Here is a 22,078-nt window from a genome sequence, read left to right on the forward strand (position 1 = left end):
TGGGGGGAGGGGAAATGAGGAAATTGGTGAAATCCGAGTTCATCCCTTGTGGTTGGAGGGTTCCTAGCCGGAAGATGGGGCGTTCTTCCTCCAACCGTCGTTTTGTTGTGGTCTGACGATGGAGGAGTCCAAAGACCTGCATATCCTTGGTGGAGTGGGAGGGGGAATTGAAATGTTGAGCTACAGGGTGGTTGTGTTGGTTGGTCCGGGTGTCCCAGAGGAGTCAAATCCATCAAATTCAGCATCGCCTTCCTAACCTGAGATCTTCTTCCCGACCTCTCCGCCCCCCCCCCACTCTGGCCCTTCACCCTCACCTTGACCTCTTTCCACCTATCACATTTCCGATGTCCCTCCCCCAAGTCCCTCCTCCCTACCTTTTATCTTAGCCTGCTGGACCAACTTTCCTCATTCCTGAAGAAGGGCTTATGCCCGAAACGTCGATTCTCCTGTTCCCTGGATGCTGCCTGACCTGCTGCACTTTTCCAGCAACACATTTTCAGCTCTGATCTCCAGCATCTGCAGACCTCACTTTCTCCTCCCTGACCTGAGCACCTGGGAGGCAACATACTATCCGGCAGTCCCGTTTTTGGCCACAGAACCGCCTATTTACTCTCCTCACAATAGAATCCCCTATGACTATGGCCCTACGAGTCTTTTTCCTGCCTTTCTGAACAGCAGTGGCCGCCACGGTGCCATGATCTTGACAACTGCTGCCCTCTCCTGGTGAGCCATCTCCCCCAACAGTATCCAAAACGGTATACCTGTTTCGGAGGGAGATGACCGCAGGGGACACCTGCACTGCCTTCCTACTCTTTTTCTGTCTTTGGTCACCCATTCACTGTCTCCCTCAGCAATCCTAACCTGCGGTGTGACCAGTTCACTAAATGTGCTATCCACGATCTCTTCAGCATCGTGGATGCTCCACAGTGAGTCTATCCGCAGCTCCAGAGCAGTCATGCAGTCAAACAACAGCTGCAGCTGGACACACTTCTTGCAAGTGTAAAAGTCAGGAACATCAGACATGTTCCTAAGCTCCCACATCAAGCAAGAGTCATATGCCACGGGTCTGAGGTCCCCTGCCATTGTAAGCTTAGCTTTATATGAACTAACTAAAATCAAACAATGCACTTAAAAAAATGTAAAAAGAAATAAAAGCCTTACCTTACAGGGTCTTTTTCTTCCGGTTAGAGGAGGGGGGGCACTGCCCAAATATAAATTAAGCCCTTACCTTCCCAGCAGCCCTCGCTTCACTCCTCCTTCTCTCCTCGCCACTCTGTCAAATTGGAGGCCAGACCCCTGAGGTAAGTCCCTTTTTATACGGGAAAACTTACCCTTCCCGGCAGCCCTCGCTTCACTCCTCGCCGCGCTGGCAAAATGGAGGAGTATCAGTCCAAATAAAAGTCTTACTTGACATGTTCATTGTTTACTCCTGACTTTTGACTTATAGCACAATTCCAGATCAATTATTTTAATATCTCAGTGGATAGCAGATGCACTGTTGAAACAACACCGGCCCAACCCCCTTTCAGTACCAGTTACCTGTGGCATTGCATTTGGGGTGCAATGTCCGAATCCCTGTGACCCTAAAATGGAAGAAAGGAGACAGATTCACAACTCCTGAAGCTCTACTAGAAAATGAACATGTGGACATCAGATTAGTGCAGGAATGGAGATCAGCTCTGATGTCCTTACTAGCAGATAAATTTCCCAAATCTCCCGTCTCGATCCATACAAAAAGAATGATCACTCAGACAAGGAGTGAGATTTTGAATAGGAGTCAGTGCCTTCGGGGCAAATGAGGAGAAGGGTTGCAATTAACAGAGGAAAAAACTTCAAATATCTTGCTGTTTCCCTGACTGAAATCAGACCTTGCTGTCTCTGATCGTGAGAGTGTTTTTTCCCCCTTGCAGATCTGCTCAGCAAGCTCGATCTTCAGGTGCTGGCTGAGGCAACTGGTTGCACCAGTCAGTTGCGATCGGTGACTTGCTCCAATTCCTGTCTACTGAACAAATATCGAACCATTACTGGCATCTGCAATAACAGGTACTGTACCCACTGGAATAAGTGTGTTGGTGGTTTTATCAGATCTCTCTGTTGCTAGGACAGTCCATCAATCTTGGTTGCTTCTTCTTAAGTTGATGATCTTAGCTGAAAGTCAATGGCACAAGAATACCAGTAGGTTTGAAGGGAACAGGACAGTTGAAGATGTATGTTGAGGTGAAACCAAGCTTAGATTCAAACAGCCATAAAGGAGATAAGAAATTGTATAATTTCAAAGGGAAATATTGCTTTTTGTTATTTATATGGCAATGATTTGGATGTGAACATAGGGGATATAGTTAGTAAGTACACAGATGACACCAAAATTGGAGGTGTAGTAGATAGCGAAGAAGGTTACCTCAGAGTACAACAGGATCTTGATCCAATGGACCAATTGGCTGAGGAGTGGCAGATGGAGTTTAATTTAGGTAAATGTGAGGTGCTGCATTTTGTAAAGGCAAATCAGGGCAGGATTTATACACTTAATGGTAAGGTCCTGGGGAGTGTTGCTGAACAAAGAGACCTTGGAGTGCAGGTTCATAGCTCCTTAAAAGTGGAGTCACAGGTAAATAGGATAGTGAAGAATGCGTTTGGTATGCTTTCGTTTAGTGGTCAGAGCATTGAATAAAGGTGTTGGGAAGTCATGTTGTGCTGTACAGGACATTTGTTAGGCCACTTTTGGAATACTGTGTGTAGTTCTGGTCTCCTTGCTATAGGAAGGATGTTGTGAAACTTGAAAAGTTTCAGAAAAGATTTACAAGGATGTTGCCAGGGTTGAAGGGTTTGAGCTATAGAGAGAAGCTAAATAGACTGGAGCATCGGAGGCAGGCGGTGACCTATAGAGGTTTATAAAATCATAGGGAGTATGGATAGGGTAAATAGGCAAAGTCTTTTCCTGGACTGGGGAGTCCAGAACTAGAGAGCAGTGAGAGGGAAAAGATTTAAAAAGGACAGAAGGGGCACCATTTTCACGCAAAAGGGTGTATGGAATGAACTGCCAGAGGTAACGGTGGAGGCTGGTACAATTAAAACATTTAAAAGGCATTCAAATAGGAAGGGTTTAGAGGGATATGGGTGAAGTGCTGGCAAATGGGACTAGGTTAATTTAAGATATCTGGTTGGCATGGACGAGTTGGACTGAACGGTCTGTTTCCATTTCGATGTGTATGGCTCCATGGCTCTACTATTGTCTAGACTCCTTGCCTGATTTAATTCAAGGAAAACAATTCAAACTAATTGATTCCAAAGCCAGATTTCAGGCAAGTAGTCTTGTGCGGTGGTCAACAGTTTGCAAAAGGAGCAATGTATTCTCAGAGGATTCACCTTGTTGGATAGATGTTAAACTGAGGCTCTCTCTGTCAACATTATTAAAGAAACCTACCATGGACGTTTCTCCAAGAGTGAAGGATTCTCACAGTGTCCATTCATCCCCTAACCACTACCACCAAAGTAAATTCATTGGTCATCCTTCTCACTGTAGTTTCCATACCTCCCTACGTACAAATTGACTGACAAATTTGCATAAAACTTCTGAAATAATTAATTAACTGAGAAATATTATGAACAATCCCCAGGTGATGTTCCCCAAGTCATAACATATCCAAATGGTGTACATCAAATTGTTAAACTCCTGGAATAAGGGAGATGAGCTGATTCCCTTTCTTTATTCACCCACTTCCTTGGCTGGCCACAGCAAGGTTAATTAAAACAGATCCCTTCACTTATGGATATCTTTCTCCCTTACCCAATCAAGTTAGGTTTTAAAAGGAGCCAATTTACCTCAGCTTTCTGAGTTAGCCAAATAATTAGTTGGAAATGAAAAGTGAATCTAAAAAAGATAAAAGTTAAAAAGATACATAGATCAGCATTTGGGTTATTTCTAACAGTACATGGTGGAACACAGCTGATAGTTGAACATGGATTTCTAGAGTCCTGGCTTTTCAGGTCATTTGAAATTGCCTTGTCCATTTGTCTTTTGAACTGGCTTGCTGACCAGTTTCCAGCATTCCAAAGTGAGGAAATCCCTTACCTGCAATACAGGGGTGACTTGTAGAAAGCTCCTTGACTGTGATTTTCACTGCACACTAGCACTTGAACCCAAGGTAGTACATCGGTGCCTCAGCTCACGAACACAAACAGATCATGTTTGAAACTCCATTTTAACTTCTGTCTTTGTGTATTTTTGAAGAGGAGCAAATACAAACTTGACTCCTTCCCAGCCTGTCATCTTTTCTACCATCATGTTCACAGCCTGAGATACACACAGGAGACTACAGTTTGGTTTGTAGTGCATTTCTCTCTGAAGCTTCCTTGTGACCTTTCAGCGGTGACATTTCAGGGTTCGTCTATAGAATTTAGATGTGCAGCTAACTTTTGGCTGTATTACTACTTTTTAAGAAATGCTTTGGGACATCTTGGAGATGAGAACATAATAATAAGATTCAATCTGTGTTCTTTCTTATTTTCTTCACAATCATGCAATTGAAGGGTTATTAAAAAAAACGAGAGCTGACAGGGTATAAAGTGTGAATGGAACGGGAAATGCAGTGAATGAATTAGTTTGTCTCCTCAAAAGGAGACCATGCCCATGGATTGGTCTACCAACATGTAAGCACATTTACAGAGAGGAGAAGTGATACATAGTGACCCTATTATTTGAACAAGGAATAACTTTCAGGTGGATAGCTCTTTGTAAATCTGGGAAAGCCGCTACATCTATGGACGGTGATTCTTTGAGATGCTGCCCAGCAGAACAGTCTCCTGTATACGAACCACTATCTTCACCACAGTATATAGCACACAGTATATTAGCTATGCCACTCTGTTCACTCGGGTTTCGGCATGTGCTTACTGCCAGTGGAATCTTGTAGAATCTGACCCACACTCTGGAGATCTGGCCTGATACATGTTCGATTAGAAATTGTCTTACTGACTTTATCAGTTGCTTAAATATCAATAATGTTATAGCCTTACTTCCAGCAAATTAAGATTTCACAATATCTCTTATTAGCAGGTATACATTTGTCCCATCAATAGATGTACTACAATTTACCTCACGTAGAGATTGATTAGAGTCAACATTACTACTTTGTCTAACCCCTTTTAGAATTCTTCAAATGTCTGCTCACCAATAATAAATTATGATTTGTTGTACTTTCTCTAACTATAGACAGCATTCCTGGTGGGGAGCAGCTAATGTCCCGTATACTCGATGGTTACTGCCAGAGTACGATGATGGATTCTCACTTCCGAAAGGATGGGTCAAAAGCAAAGAATATAACAGGTTCCCCTTGCCACTGGTATGTAGTGGGGCACACTGAGGCAAAGTAATTGTATACAGTTGGTCAAGCTGTAACAGTAATGAGACAGCTTTCTGAGCTTCACCATTGCATTGGTTATTTCCAGGCCAGGACAGTGTCTACTGCAATCCTGTATACTGGCAATGAGAATATTTCTCTGGACAGCAGGTATGCTCACATACTGGTGGAGTGGGGACAATGGATTGACCATGATATGGACCTGACACCACAAACTACCAGTTCTTCTTCCTTTTTTGATAGCAGTGACTGCTCATCGTCATGTGACAACAGAGGCCCATGCTTCCCAATACAGGCAAGTCTCTGTTCTACATCACTGATACATACCAGACGTAACATTTCAAATCCTGTCCATTTTCCAATGATAAAATCTTGTTGTTTCACAGATCCCTGATGATGACCCACGTGCCTATGAAAATGAGAAATGCATGCCCTTCTTCCGTTCAGCTCCAGCATGTGGGAGTGGCAAGTCTGGTGTCTTCTCCGGTCAGCTCCATCCCAGGGAACAAATGAACAGTATCACTTCCTTTGTGGATGCCAGCATGGTTTACGGGAGCACAGACTCCCTGGCACGGAAACTGAGGAATCTTACCAATGATCTCGGATACCTAGCCGTGAACCAGGAATACTCTGACAATGGCCTGGCCTACCTACCCTTCATGAGCAAGACACTTCAAAATCCCTGTGAACTGACCAGAGACCAATCTCTCAACACAAAAAGGTCAAATGTTCCTTGTTTTCTGGCAGGTAAAACAATATCAAGGTGTAAATGCCACAAATTTATCATTATACTGTGAAAGAGAAAGGGACAGAAAGTAAAGAAAGGCCTTTGAACTTGGACCCAAGTCTTCCCATGCATTTTAGACTTGCCAGGTGTCTTGTCCAAGAAGTGATAATTCCTCATTTTGAATGCATTGCTGACTTGGTGCCTTCAATCTTCAAATATATTTCAATGCACATTGTGCTATTGCTGCTAATTGGATGGTTCTTTCTACATTTGGCAAACATTGCATTTAGATTAAGCAAAAAAATGTCAAAGTTGCATCTCCTATTTCTTTCCTTTCTTCAAGTACTATCATCACAACCAATTTGTTTTCTGGCGATAAAGGCTCATAGATAAAATCCCAACCTCTAAGTCTGGACCAAAGGATTTTGCTCAATAACAATATGGCTAACTGATGCCAAAATGCTATCTCCTGAACACAGGAGAACCACCACCCCCCCCCCTCCCCCACTGTACCACACATTGTTAACTGGTTCTACCCTTTACTTCCCATTGTTTAATAATTAAGCAGTACCTTTGTAATCTATAGACTTTTATTTCAGCCATTTGCAGTGTCCCCCTGGATGGTCACAGATCTATGTCCCGGAAAGCATCCCTTTCTAGTGGTGCTCTGAGTCCCTCACTAATGATAGTATCCAGCAAGCAATTATTTCACCTAATACTGTCGTTCTGCTGCATTTATCTCAAGGTGCTCTTAGGTTCTTTATTGCTGGCATCTACTCAAAAACCCTACTTTATCATTATCTTGTACACACTATTTTGAAGAATGACTTGTTAAAGCTTTAGCAGGATTTTCCACTTAAACCAAGAGCCTGAAAGCCATTTAATCCAGTAACTAAGTAATTAATCCAGTGCACTGAATTTCTGAAATAACTTGGTAGATAAAAGTAATGTGTGAAATTCACCCTTAAAGCTTAGAACACTCTAATCCATGACTTAGTCTGTACCAAGTTATTTGGTCAAAATTGGATTATCTGTTGAAGTGCTTTGTTTGGCCTTAGTGCTTGAAGGGAAGGGGGAAACAAAAATCAATCCTGTGCCTGATCAGTGATCACCGCTGGGATCATGTGTGGATGTCAGATTAAGACAGGACTGCAGTTGCCTATAACTCTAAGCGAATGTTCACAGTGAAAAATCTGCCAAGGGCTAAGGCCGCACTTTCTCTTCTGAATCGGGATTGTACAGTCATAAAAATTCCAGACTCTTCAGACTCAATTCAGGCAGAAGTGTTTGGAGAGGATTTTTGTTCCAGATAGAAGGATTAACTGGAGTTGGGCATATCGCGAGCAGAAAGAATATTGGAGTAGCCACAAGTCCAAGATTGAATTAGTCTTTATTTCAGCTGTAAAACAAATCAGTTGATCTAACACCAATTCTCACACATTCACATCCATGTGCACGTGCACGGACACACACATATCCCCACCCCATGACTCTTCATGATCTGTGTCCCAATACTTAGCAATCCCACCCACCACCATTTGCACTTACATCTTCCATGCCATATCCACCAACAGCTGGCCTCAGGAACCCATGGTGAGATAAATTAAAATAATGTTTTAGTATCTATTATAGAAGTAATTATATTTTAATGGAAACACATTCATTAATAAAGCCCATTCAATAAGTATAAAATACCTTCAAGTAGTTACCAAACATAGAATTTGCATTCATTGTCCCAAATCAAATATTGCTAATCTCTTCATAACCATGTAGAACTATCAATCAAACTGAACTTGTTGTGATAATGATAGACTGTGGGTTGGGTACAGTAGCATTAATCCTCATGTCACCAAATGGTGAAATTGGAAAACACATTTCTTTTCAACTGCAGATTGGATAGTTCCCTTTTTCAAAATATTATAGAGTTTGAAGAACTTGAATTACTTGAAAATGTAATTAATCTGCAGAAATTATCCATTTAATATGTATGTTTATGTTTTCTTTTAACAGTTGCAAAGGATACTGATCTCTCCCAAAGAGGCAACTGACATTCCCAAAAAAAGAGAACCTTACCTTTGCTCAGATTCTTTTCTCAAATGCCAAAAGCCCACATGGCATGTTTTGGAAATCCCAAGAATGAAAATTGCCCCTATTTGAAAGCAGATGCACTCTTAAATGCTCTGTTGTTCCACATACCACTGAGATGTGAAATATGTCCTGTCCAATTACCCTTAACACCATTCCCAGCTAAAATGGTAGTTGCTCAGACTGGGGAGAGACTTTTGGAATTAAGACGAGGGTAGCATGGTGGCTCAGTGGTTAGTACTACAGCCTCACAGCACCAGGAATCCAGGTTCGATTCCAGCCTCGGGCAACTGTCTGTGCGGAGTTTGCACATTCTCCCTGTGTCTGCGTAGGTTTCCTCCAGGTGCTCCAGTTTCCTTCCACAATCACAAAGATGTGCAGGTCAGCTGGATTGGCCATGCTCAATTGCCCACAGGGTTAGGTGCATTAGTCAGATGGAAATGGGTCTGGCTGGTTTACTCTTCGGAGAGTCAGTGTGCATTTATTGGGCCAAATGGCCTGTTTCCATACTGTAGGAAATCTAATCAATTGAGTCCTTTATGGCTAAACAAATCTCCCATATTTCAAGAAACAGGAAGAGAAGATTAACATGCAAACAGTATGCAAAATAGTAGCTGACCTCTGTGACACCATTACATCTCAGAAAAGACAATGGAAGAGACAAACAGTTCTCTCAGGTCAGACCAGTACATACTGGAGTTGGGACCAGTTCTTTATAAACTAACAACCAACTGTGAGAAATTAGTTACCTTGCATTAATTAACAGCAGAGCTAGCTTATAGATTTGAAAAAGGCCCCAGAATTTATAACTATAAAGTTAATGTGAAACATTAAAATGTGTGAACTTTATTGCTCAGAAATTGAACACTTTCCATTTGAGGCATTGGTACCAAGACAAGAGAAACAAAGGTTATTTCAGTAACCATTATGGCCAGTTTCTGTACCAATAAAATAGAGACACTGCAGCAAGACTGGCCAGTTTGTCCAATACCTGAGAATTTGAGAATTTGTTTTGCAGGAGATTCCCGAGCAAATGAACATTTAGGGATGCAGGTACTGCACACAATCTTCTTAAGAGAGCACAATCGAATAGCCTCAGAATTGCACCAACTAAATCCACACTGGAGTGGAGAGATTGTGTACCAGGAAGCACGGAAAATAATTGGAGCATACCATCAGGTAATGAAGAGAATTATTATTGGCAAGATAGGGACCTCTGGATATTCCAAGCAATTTCTTTACCTCTGCACTCAGATCCTTTTAGGCATCTGAGTGTTAGGAGATTGTGGCTATGTGATTTTCTTCAATGCTTACCTCGGAACTGCATTTTATCCAGGCTTTAAGAAATGCATGACAGATGCCTAAGTGAAGACATTTTATTCAATGACAAAACAAATATATTTGTAGATAATAATCATGTCAAGTCTGTGTTTTTGAAATTAACTTACCACAGTTTGTGTTTATAAATGGAGTTCAATGGCCCAGTTATTAAGCATATGAACAAGGAGCAAGAGTAGGCCTTTCAGCTCCTCAAGCCTGCTCCACCATTCAACTGAATCATAGCAGATCTGACTGTAACCTCAAATCTGCATTCCCACCTACCCTGTTAAATTTTTAGCTTTTTCCTGAACAAGGATCTACCTACCTCTGCCTTAAAATATTTAAAGGACCCTGCTTTCATCAACTTTTCAAGAAAAAGTTCTAAAGATTTATAACAGTTTGAAATGAGAAAAATGCCTAGTATTGTTTTAAACATGTCTCTCCTGATTCTTAAACAATCACCTTTAGTCTAGATTCTCCCATAAGAGGAGGCAACCTCTCCACAACTAACATCTCAAGATTACATAGGATTTTACATGTCTCAATCAAGTTGCCTGTTAATCTCCTAAACTCAAGTAGAGCCTAACCTATCCAACTTTTCCTCATAAGATAACACACTCATACCAGGCATTAATTTGTCAACCTTCTCTGAGCTGCTTACATCACATTTCCATCTTTTTCTTAGTAAAATGACCAATAGTGTGCACAGTACTCCAGCTGTGGTCTCACCAATGCCCTGTAATCCTAAAATGTAACCTTTCTAACTTCAGTATTCAATTCCTCTCCCAGTAAAGAATAAAATTCTCTTAGCTTTTGAATTACGTGCTGTATTTCATACAAATCTTTTGTGACTCGAATTCGGTCATCCAGATGCCTCTGCATCTCAGCACTTTCCAAAACTTTCATCATTAAGAAAACATTTTTTTTATTCTTCCTGCAAAACTAGACATTAATTGTTACAAAGTAATGGCAATTCCATTTACACAACATCTGTCATGACATCCTGCATCTGAAGCACAATTGCCAACAATCTGTGGTTTTGCAGGGAACAATACATACACAATGAGAGAGTTTGGCTCTTTTCTCTGAGTCTGGACGGGACTTGCAGCGCACATCCAAATGAAGCTATGACAAGAAAAGCAGCTCATAGGAAATTCTCATCCCATGTTCCTTAGACTAAGATTTTCCCAGACAATTTTCACATGAAAACCACAAGGAGAGAATCAGGAGAATTTTATCACAAGAAATATTCAAAATTAAGAAGCCACAGGGTGATGATAACAACATACTATAGGTAAAAGAAAGGATTCTACAAATACCTCCTCCTTCAAGTATAGCTCTATAAAGAGGCTAAGACCTTTTGTACACAGACTTGCTTTCCTGTGATGTGTTGCAAAATGTTTCACTCAACACCTGCCAAGTATTTTCTTTAAATATTTGTGATTATTCATTCACCAGGCACAAGTCTGCAGTGTGATGGAATACTCTCCACCAGCCTGTCCAACAAATAATGCTGACCTTGCTAACGTTGATCTCTTTTGCACGCCCTGTGCAATGTTACCTCTACCCCTCTTTCTAAATCTTTTCTTCTGTACATTTCTGCTTACTATGAACTGCCTGTACTGCTCGTAAACAAACCTTTTCACTGTACTTTGGTACAAATGACAATAATCACATCAATCAATCAACGGGAGAGATTTAACACCATTCTGGACAAAGCATTTCTTCTGATCCATCAACTACCTTAAATATTCATTCCCTCCACCAATAGCATACGGTGGAAGCAGTATGTAACATCTACAACTGCACAACAGCAATTTGCTAAGGCTTCTGCAACAGTACTTTCCAAACCCACAACCTCAACCATCGGGAATAACTAGGGCACAGATAAATGGGAGTATCAATACCTGCAAGTACCCCTCTCAACCACACATCATCCTGACTTTGTAAATGTATCCCTCACTATCACTGGGTCAAAATCCTAGAACTCCCTTCCTATGTGCACCGTAGCAATTCATCACAAGGACCAAAGTGGATTCAAAACATAGCTCATTGCCACCTTCTCAAGGATAATGAAAGGCGGTCAATAACTGCTGGCCTTGCTTGTAATATCTGGACCCATGAATGAAAAGTAGGAGTGTTTACTGTAAATTAGTACAAGTGAATCAACCTGCCTTTCAGATTCCAGAGCTTGCCTGTATTGATTTTTGTCATTATTAAATACCATGTTCCTATTGTCATTATTCTAGGAGCTCCCTTTTTAACGATAGATTAATGATGATAAGCTGAATATTCTATCTCATCTTTAGCTCTGTGTAATTTTGTGAAAGCACACTGACAGCTACCACCTCTGAAAGGCAAGGTGCATTGAGAGCATAACAATGCAGGAAGTGGTGTAAATTATTGGGCAGTTGGAACCTTGTAAAATGGTGGAACCGACCAAAGGATGTGACAAGGTTCTCTAATGTATGTGCTGGGCACCTTGGTGCAAGAAATGCAATGGAGGAGAGGGAACTCCTTCCCTACTGGAAGAAGATACTGACAAGGCAGTGACAAAACAGTCAATTTCTGCCATGAACTAGATATGAAGTGAAATATTGTAATGATCTCGTACGAGTGCTCAAGATCAGTAAGTACACCCTTAGTCACTATTTCATTCCATCATTGTCCAGTACTCTAACCCAGGGTCAGTTTCTGTGTAATCCTCAATGTCTGGTATCCTAACCCACGGTTTGTTTCAATATCACCCTCATTGTCTGATATTCTAATTATTCAAACAGGTAAAATATAGTTTAAAAGACTAATATTTCAAACTTAAGTGTAACAATTTGGCAGTCTGACAATTCATCCTAATACTCAGGATATCCATCTGGAGAGGTATGCAATGTTCTCTGTTGCAGTTGTCCAAGAATTCAGCTGTCTTGCTTTTAGTTTCTATTGCTCAGCCACTGAACAATCATAGTCATTGGAGTATTTTCCTCTCTTTTGTGTATGAGTGGTCTGCAGTTTATTAGTCTGAGCTGGTTTCCTTCACTGCAGAATCATGATCAGTAATCATTTTGTATTATCTGGGCTGGTGGCGTATTTTCAGAAACATTTGCATATATGCAAGTTATATTTGTATTTATAACTTATATTCTCTGTCTGGTGTGCATTTCTGGTAGATCTCCACCTGCTTACTCATTGTGTATCTCTTTCATTCTCCTCTTTCTTTGAGAAGAATGTCCTCTCTCATAGAATGTTTGGACAAGTAGTTGCTGGATAAGGTTGTTCATACTTGCCTTCCAAGTATAGGTTGTGCCTGCACTAGTAATTCTTTCACAATTGAGGCTGCATGAAAACTCAGCAATATAATGTGAAAGTCTTGTTTTGTTGCTCAACAATTAATGACTATTTGTTTAAAAGTATATATCATTTGAATGTGGATAGTGGGGTGATGACACAATATGGGTCACTCCCCACTTATTAAGTGTCTGGAAATGGTATGCCGGTATATCGTGGTCCTTTGCCAAACACATACTGATCTAGGCCAGTAAATATGCTGAAATAGCAAGTTCACCTTTGTATGCCCAAAGATTTGTTTTTAGGTACTTCATTTTAGGTACTTCTTTTATACTTTCAGGCCACCACAGAAAGCTGTGCTCATATGTAGCCCTACTACTGCATAGATTTCCACCAGGTAAAAGATTTCAGGACATCAAGGCAAGATTGTATATTGGCACTGCAGTGTGATTCTGCCAATGCACAGAATTGCTGATTTGTTAAGGTGTGAGATGGCCTTTCAAATGTTGTACCTCAGCAATGGAACTCAATGGCACTTCTTTCAGGATGCATAGTGGCGACATATTGGTTTCCATCTTAATTTTAGCTTTTAGTGAGTGTGTTATTCTACCTTTGGATATCAATGGTAATAAAAGTTTCTGATCACCTTATACCATCTTCTGCCATTTGTCATTTCCTTGGCAGTCTCTGAATCTGATATGTCTGCATTGGTATACCTTCTTAAAATAAAAGATTAAAAATATCCTTGACGACCAGCTCAAATTAAGAATTAACTCAAGATTAACAGATTCCCACTGAAGTCATACAATTAATAACCCAACAGCCTACTGACCAGGTTTCTGTGACATGTCACAGGAAAAGTTAGGAGTGTGAATTTTTTTTCCAGAAACAACTGACAGAGGATGAAGGAGCAATTTCCTTGATACCAGTGATGTGGTGTTGTTCCATCTTATTGGTTACTGATTACTTGCTGGGAATTGTCTTGGCTTTTGGAACCTGACTTATAATATATAGGTGAAAGTGAGGACTGCAGATGCTGGAGATCAGAGTCTAGATTAGAGTGGTGTTGGAAAAGCACAGCAGTCAGGCAGCATCCGAGGAGCAGGAAAATTGACATATTTCAGGCAAAAGCCCTTCATCAGGAGTGAAAAATAAATGCCTAATATGCTTTGACACCACTTTCTTATAGATATCAAGAAAAGCTGGACAGTCTTCAGGTACATGTAGCAAACTGCATCTGTTACAGATTTTGTTAGTTTGGTATTCACAGTAATGATGCTAGCTGCACCTAAAGCATTTAATTTTGTTGGCCTACCTCTTTGGCCTCATGCTTGCATCTATCCTCAAATAATGTATTAATATTGTTTCTTAATTAATTTTCTTGCCTAAAGATCCTTTCTCAAGATTTAATTAATGCAGACAACTAAATGACTAACTCAGTGAGCCTCTCAGAGTTCTTCTTTGGAAGAGTCGCACTCATACCCTGTGCTGAAGCATCTTCCAATAAGCTGGTTAATAAACTCTTGAGGTTGCTAACTATATTGCCTAAGTTGAAGCCCGCTAATCCTCAAGTCAATTTGTACTTTGAGCTAGCCTTTGAGAATCTCCCAGGTCTTTATATGGATCTTTCTGATCAGCTATAGAAAGGCTGGGTGGGTTACCTTTGTAAAGCCCCTCCATGCCACTGCACTGATACTTTTAGAGCAAATTTTCATAGGATCACTGATCACTCGATCTGTAGAGTAGAACTATATATGTTGTTTGAACAATTATAATTCAGTCGGGGTGTCACTGATTGCCTAATCCATAATAACGTTTCTGTTATCCATGATTCTGTTTTAACAATATTACATTATGTCACCATAAGCCATGTGTCCCTGTCTGTGTATCAATTCAAGTTAAAAATGTCCTTTAGAGAAGGAAACCTACCATCTTTACCTGGTCTGGTCTCCATGTGACACCAGCCCCTCAGTACTGTGGCTGCTTTTTAACTGCTGCCTGGGCAATTAGGGGTGATCAACAAATACTGGCCTAACCAGCAACACTCATCTCATAAACTAATTAAAAATGGTCAGCAAGATCAGAGATTGTGACAAGGCAAATAAAAAAAGGTGAAGACAAAAATTGAAGTGCATACGGAGAGATGGAAGTCATTATTAATGGAGACACAGGGAAAGACTGATCCTCACTGAATTTCAAATCTATAAACTAAGAGTGTTGAGATGCCATTTTGCTTTCAGCATCTAAGATTTATGCTGGTCAATGGGCTGAGGAGAAGGAAATGTAACTGGAGCTTCCCTTCCCGTTCCGACAGGTTATAAACTGGAAGGAATATATACCTAAAATTCTCGGGCCAGATGCCACAAAGCAGCAGCTGCCTCCTTATAAGGGTTACGATGAAACAGTTGACCCTCGGATTTCTAATGTATTTGCCACAGCAGCATTTCGTTTTGCTCATGTTACCATCCACCCAACAGTGTTTCGACTAGATGAAAATTACAGAGAGAGCCCAGTCTACCCCAGCATCTCTCTGCACAAGTCATTCTTCTCTCCCTGGAGAATTATTGAAGAAGGTAAGAACTAAAAGTTACACATTTTAACATGTATAGTATCAGGAGCAAAATCCATTAATGTTGGGTTTATCACGTACCTGCTATTTGGTTCCAGAGATTTGTAATTCTTTATTCAAACCATCATGTTCGCCTGTAAATCTGAACAGAGAGTGTTAGTCAGCCAATGCAATCCTCTTCTCATCCTGTATGCAAACTTATTGGGTTAGAATTTTCTTTTGGGAAGGAATCCCGATGTTAGATGATATTCCAAATCCAGACGCTGCCTCATATCAGTACCACTCACCAAAAAGAATTTGACCAAGAGGTGAGGATGTAGGGAATATGTTTTCCCAGCACCTGAACTGGAAAGTCCAAACGCAGTAAGAGGACACCTTGCTATGGAGGTACTTCTGAAGAAAGGTAGAAAATTGACAAGGTAAGAAAGGCCACAGGTGCCAGATCATCTCCCCTCCTGCCATTGGCTGGCAAACAGCCATGACAGCCATCCCAGCAGAGTGGACAGATGTGCTTTAAAATTGGAGGCTAATCTGCTACCACCTGTGATCTGGAAGGGGAACAAAGGGAAAATTTACCCCCACACTCTGTTTCAGTGTCACCCTCATTGTTTAATCCTCTAACACAGCGTCTGTTTCAGTGTCATCCTTTTGTCCAGTGCTCTAACACAGGGACTGTTTCACTGTCACCGCCATTCTCCAGTGCTCTAATGCAGAGACTGTTTCACTGTCACCGCCATTGTTCAGTGCTCTAATACAGGGGCCGTTTCACTGTCACCGCCATTGTCCAGTGCTCTAATATAGGGGTTGTTTCACTGTCACCGCCATTATCCAGTGTTCTAACACAGGGACTGTTTCACTATCACCCCCATTGTCCAGTGCTCTAACACAGGGGCTGTTTCACTGTCACGCCCATTGTCCAGTGCTCTAACACAGGGGCTGTTTCACTGTCACCCCCATTGTCCAGTTCTCTAACACAGGGGGGGTTGTTTCACTGTCACCGCCATTATCCAGTGTTCTAACGCAGGGACTGTTTCACTATCACCCCCATTGTCCAGTGCTCTAACACAGAGGCTGTTTCACTGTCACGCCCATTGTCCAGTGCTCTAACACAGGGGCTGTTTCACTGTCACCCCCATTGTCCAGTTCTCTAACACAGGGGCTGTTTCACTGTCACCCCCCATTATCCAGTATTCTAACACAAGAACTGTTTCACTGTCACCCCCATTGTCCAGTGTTTGAACACAGGGGCTGTTTCACTATCACCCCCCATTGTCCAGTGTTCTAACGCTGGAGCTGTATCACTGTCACCGCCATTATCTAATGTTCTAACACAAGAACTGTTTCACTGCCACCCCCATTATCCAGTGCTCTAACACAGAGGCTGTTTCACTGTCACCTCCATTGTCCAGTGCTCTAACACAGGGGCTGTTTCAATATCACTGCCATTGTCCAGTGCTCTAACACAGGAGCTGTTTCAATATCACTGCCATTGTCCAGTGCTCTAACACAGGGGCTGTTTCACTGTCACCCCCATTGTCCATTGTTGTAGCACAGGGGCTGTTTCAGTGTCACTCTCATTGTGCAGTGCTCTAACCCAGTGTCTGTCACTGCCATTGCTATGTGGTCTAGCTCAGGGGCTGTTCCAGTATCTGCCACATTGTCTGGTACTCTAACCAAGTGTCTATTTCAGTGCCATTCTCAATGTTTGGTACTCTAATTGAGGGTGTTACATTAAACTGCAGGAGGTATTGACCCTATCATTCGAGGAATTATACTGAACTCTGCCAAGCTTCAAACACAAACACAGATGATGCCAGAAGAGCTGACAGAAAAATTGTTTCAGCCCAAGGAATCCTTAGCATTGGACCTGGCAGCACTAAATGTCCAGCGAGGGAGAGATCATGGACTACCAAGTGAGTATTAGCAGATAAACCAATTTCACAGACAGCATGACCAATAACATTGCAAAGCAATCACTTTACAATAACATTGCAAAGCAACAGCTATCTTTATGTTGGCTTCCAACTTATTCCAGTAAACTGTTTAGATGTGGGGCAGTCCTTCGTTGACTCAAAGTATCATCCTCTGGAGAAGTATAGAATTACCAATGTAGCTTTGCATTTCCACATTTAACTGCACACGTGCAGACTCCAGAAACAGAAGCTGACTTCAGAACAGTAAAGAAAAGAATAGAATAGAATTGGCTTTATTGTCATGTGGAGTTGAATGAGTGAGTGAAACTTTTGCAATGTCGCCACATATGGCCCTATGGTAGGTACAGAATACCGAGGTACAAATACTCAAGTATTGTTACAGAATTGAAAAAATAATGAATAAAAGTCCAGCATAGGAATACAGAGATTTTTATTTAAAAAACCCAAATTGCATTCCTTTTCACAAGCCCATGCCAGCACTGAGCTCCAGACCACACCAGACTTCAAAACAATAGGCCTCACTGCCAATTGTTTCCTGAAGAAGGGCTTATGCCCGAAACATCGATTCTCCCCCCCCATCCCCACCCCACCCACCACAGCCAGATTCCTGCTCCAGGAGTTGCCACCCCCCACCACCATAGCCGGGCTCACACTGTGGAGCTCTCCCAGACAGCAGAGATAGCAAAAGCTAGCAGTTTTACCATTGCTATAGCAAAATCTAACCATCACAAAGAATACATTACATGGGTGGGTAAAAAGACAAAGGAATCTGGGAGTCAGTTGGGGAGGGAGGTACATGTGATTCAGATTACTGCTGATATGGGAATAAAGACTAACAGAGACTGGTTTCATCAACAACTACTTTTTGTCTAAGTTCCATTTAATTCTCCAGCAACCAATCACATTAACAAATGGCTAAAGTGTGCCACAAAAAGGATAATATATAATCTGACATGTGTAACAATTAGGAACTCTTTGGATGATATGGATGAGATTGTTCTATTTTAGTAAGATTCTTTCTCTTCCTGTTTGGAACCTGGAATTGCCTGCCTGCCAGCAACATTTCTTCTGGCCATTTACTGCAGGGCAAGGAAAGAGCAGCACTGGCTCACTCAGTGTTCAACCTTTAGGAAAAGTCATACATAAAAATATACCTACTTCATTCTCAAAGGCTAACTGGTAAAGCAGGTGTGAAATGAATATTCTGAGAATAGGGACTTGTAAAGAATTATCTTGCAATTAGAGGAGCAGTGATAACGCCGAAACTTAACAATGCCTCAGGCCTGGAGGTATCAAACCACAGGTCAACACAGAAAATAGGAGCAGGAGTAGGCCATGCAGCCGTTCATCCTGCTCTGCTATCCATTATGGCCATGGCTGATCATCCAAATCAGGAACATGTATCCTGCATCTACACTGTCCCATCGTAACATCATACAGCACGGAAACAGACTCTTTGGTCCAACTCATCTGCATCGAGCAGATATCCCAGTCTGACTTGTCCCATTTTCCAGCACTTGGCCCGTATCCCTCCAAACCCTTCCTCTTTCCACACGTGCACCATCCACTGTATGAAAAAGTTACCCCTCAGGTCCTTTTTATATCTTTCTCCTCTCATCTTAAATCTACACCCTCTAGTTCTGGACTCCCCCACACCGCGGAAAAGAACCTGGCTCTTTACCCTATCCATGCCCCTCATGATTTTCAAACCTCTATAAAGACCCCCTCAGCCTTTGACGGTCCAGGGATAAAAACCCTAGCCTGTTCAGCTTCTCCCTATAACTCTCTTCCAATCCTGGCGACATCCTTATAAATTATATCTGCACCCTCAAGTTTAACAACATCCTTCCAATAGGAGGGTGACCAGAATTGCACGCAATATTCTAAAAGTGGCCAAATCAATGTCCTGTACATCCACAACATGATGTCCCAACTTCTATATTCAATGTTCTGATCAATAAAGGCAAGTAAACCAAGCGCTTTCTTCACTTTCAAGGAAATGTGCATACGCACATGTACTTCTCTGTTCATCAACACTCCCAGGGCCCTACCATAAACTGTACAAGTCCTGCCCTGACGGAGGTTTCAGTTTCTAAATGATATTCTCTCATTCTTCCTAACTCCAGTGAATATAATCTTTAATGCATTAAGCACTCCGCATTCATCAGTCCTGCCATTTTGGTAAGTACCAATGGAGCAGAAAATATGAAAAGAAGTAATTGCATTGATTTAACACATTACATGATCCTACAGGCAATTAAGTACTTGTTTGAAGTGATGTCACTATTGTAACAGAAAATATGACAGTCAGAGTGCACACAGCAAGCTGCCTCAACAGCAATGTGACAAGAGTCTTGGGTCTCCTATTAGCATTTAAACAATACAATTGGGTGGTAAAAGGAAGCGTGAAACCAATTCGGGATTATAAAAGGAACTTATACACAATGGCTGGGGACAACTTGAAAGACTAATTTAATATTTTCCATCTGCATTTACCAAAGTAACTTCATGGTGAAAGAGGAAGCAATGTAGGCACCTGATAGGCATGAAATTAGAGTCAAAGAGATGCATAGTATGGTAACAGACCCTTCATCTATGCTGACCATATATCCTAAATAAATCTAGTACCATTTTCCAGCACTTGGCCCATATCCCTGTTAACCCATTCTCTTCATATATCCATCCTGATGCCTTTTGGCAGCACAGTGGCTCAGTAGTTAGCACTGCTGCCTCACAGCGCCAGGGAACCAGATTCAATTCCTGCCTCGGGTGACTGTCTCTGTGGAGTTTGCACATTCTCTCTGTATCTGCGCGAGTTTCCTCCCAGTGTTCTGGTTTCCTCCCACAGTCCAAAGATGTGCAGCTCAGGTAAATTGGCCATGCTGAATTGCCCATTGTGTTAGGTGCATTAGTCAGGGGTAAAATGTAGGGGAATGGGTCTGGGTAAGTTACTCTTTGAAGAGTTGGTGTGACTTGTTGGGCTGAAGGGCCTGTTCCACACTGTAGGGAATCTAATCAAATGCTGTAGTTGTACCAGCCTCCACCACTTCCTCGGGCAGCTCATTCCATACACACACTGCCCTCTGTGTGAAACAGTTGCCACTTAGATCCCTTTTAAATCTTTCCCCTCTTATTTTAAACCCATGCCCTCTAGTTTTGGATTCCCCACCCTGGGGGAAAGACCTTGTCTATTACCCTATCCATGCCCCTCATGACTTTATAAACCTGGATAAGGTCACCCCTCAACCTCCAATGCTCCAGGGACAATAGCCCTTGTCTATTCAGCTGCTCCATATACTTCAAGCCCTCCAACCCTGGCAACATCCTTACAAAACTTTTCTGGACTGTTTCAAGTTTCACCACATCCTTCCTGTAGGAGGGAGATCAAAATTGCATGCAGTATTCCAATAGTGGCCTAACCAATGTCCTATATACCCGCAACATGACCTCCCAATTCCTATACTCAACACACTGACAAATAAAGGCAAGCATACCAAATATCTTCTTCTCTATCCTATCTACCTGTGACTCCACTCTCAAGGAAGTATGAACCTGCACTCCAAGTCGCTTCTTTCAGCAACACTCCCCAGGACCTTACCATTAAGTGAATAACTCCTACCCTGATTTGTCTTTCCAAAATGCAGCACCTCACATTTATCTAAATTAACTCCAACTCCCACTCCTCGGCCCATTGGCCTATCTGATCAAGATCACATTGTATTCTGAGGTAACGGTTTTCACTGTCCAATATAGCTCCAATTATGATGTCACCTGCAGATTTATTAACCATACCTCCTATGCTGACATCTAAATCACAAAAATTGAAAGAGAAGCAATATTAGATCAGTTTCTGTGCAGTATTCAAAGTCGATAAGATGCTGCATAAGATGCATTTAAACTTGATGAGGGAAGTAGAGTTGAAAATTGAGGAGGCATACTCTATAATATTCTGAAATCAAGTATCATCAATACATAAATGAAAGATAATTAGGGAAAATCTGCACCAATATGCTAAGGACAAATAACATTTAACTAGTGTGTTCAGGTTTTTTTTAAAAAGGTAACTCAGAAAGCAGAACCTTCACAGCCCATCAATGTGGTCATTAGTTAGGCCACTGTTCAAATATTGCGTGCAATTCTGGTCTCCTTCCTATCGGAAAGATGTTGAGAAACTTGAAAGAGTTCAGAAAAGATTTACAAGGATTTTGCCATAGTTGGAGGAGTTGAGCTATAAGGAGAGGCTAAACAGGCTGGGGCTGTTTTCCCTGGAGCATTGGAGGCTGAGGGGTGACCTTATAGAGGTTTACAGGGTATATGAATAGGAAGGGTTTGGAGGGATACGGGCCGGGTGCTGACAGGTGGGACTAGATTGGTTTGGATATCTCATTGGCATGGACGGGTTGGACCGAAGGGTCTGTTTTCATGCTGTACATCTCTGACTCTATAACTATGGCAAAAGAGTTAGGAGAATCATGAGATCGAGAATGAGTGCTTCACACCATTGAGAACAAGAAGTCCTAATTTCCAAGTGTTGTTTGGCAAGATGAGATTCTAGCTGATGACTGGCAAGAGGTCTATTTGAATGTATTGGTTTGTATTTACATGATTAATTATGTAAACTCGCCTCAATATAGTTTTGCATTCTCCCACCTGCCACATAGAAAGTAAATGGTAACAATCCCAGTGTGAAAATCAGAACAGTTATCTGGTGACTCCAGCTCACTGTTTGCCCCTCCAGACCTCTATCAATTATCAACATCTCAGGACACACTCCATGGGCAGTAACAACCTGCACCTCCATGAA

General features: G+C 41.7%; 1 protein-coding gene across 1 annotated transcript in view; it reads left to right on the plus strand.

Moving 5' to 3' along the window:
• The window catches only part of LOC122557877 (eosinophil peroxidase-like), a 67,629-nt gene that overhangs the window by 29,721 nt on the left and 15,830 nt on the right, over positions 1-22,078 (plus strand). The window contains exons 5-11 of the mRNA XM_043706042.1: positions 1,911-2,043; positions 5,210-5,339; positions 5,446-5,652; positions 5,744-6,104; positions 9,188-9,348; positions 15,086-15,344; positions 17,083-17,253. Of these exons, the coding sequence (XP_043561977.1) occupies positions 1,911-2,043; positions 5,210-5,339; positions 5,446-5,652; positions 5,744-6,104; positions 9,188-9,348; positions 15,086-15,344; positions 17,083-17,253 (1,422 nt within the window). The remainder of the gene's footprint in view (positions 1-1,910; positions 2,044-5,209; positions 5,340-5,445; positions 5,653-5,743; positions 6,105-9,187; positions 9,349-15,085; positions 15,345-17,082; positions 17,254-22,078) is intronic.

This window comes from Chiloscyllium plagiosum, chromosome 16, assembly GCF_004010195.1.
Source record: "Chiloscyllium plagiosum isolate BGI_BamShark_2017 chromosome 16, ASM401019v2, whole genome shotgun sequence".
Taxonomy (NCBI): Eukaryota; Metazoa; Chordata; class Chondrichthyes; order Orectolobiformes; family Hemiscylliidae; genus Chiloscyllium; species Chiloscyllium plagiosum.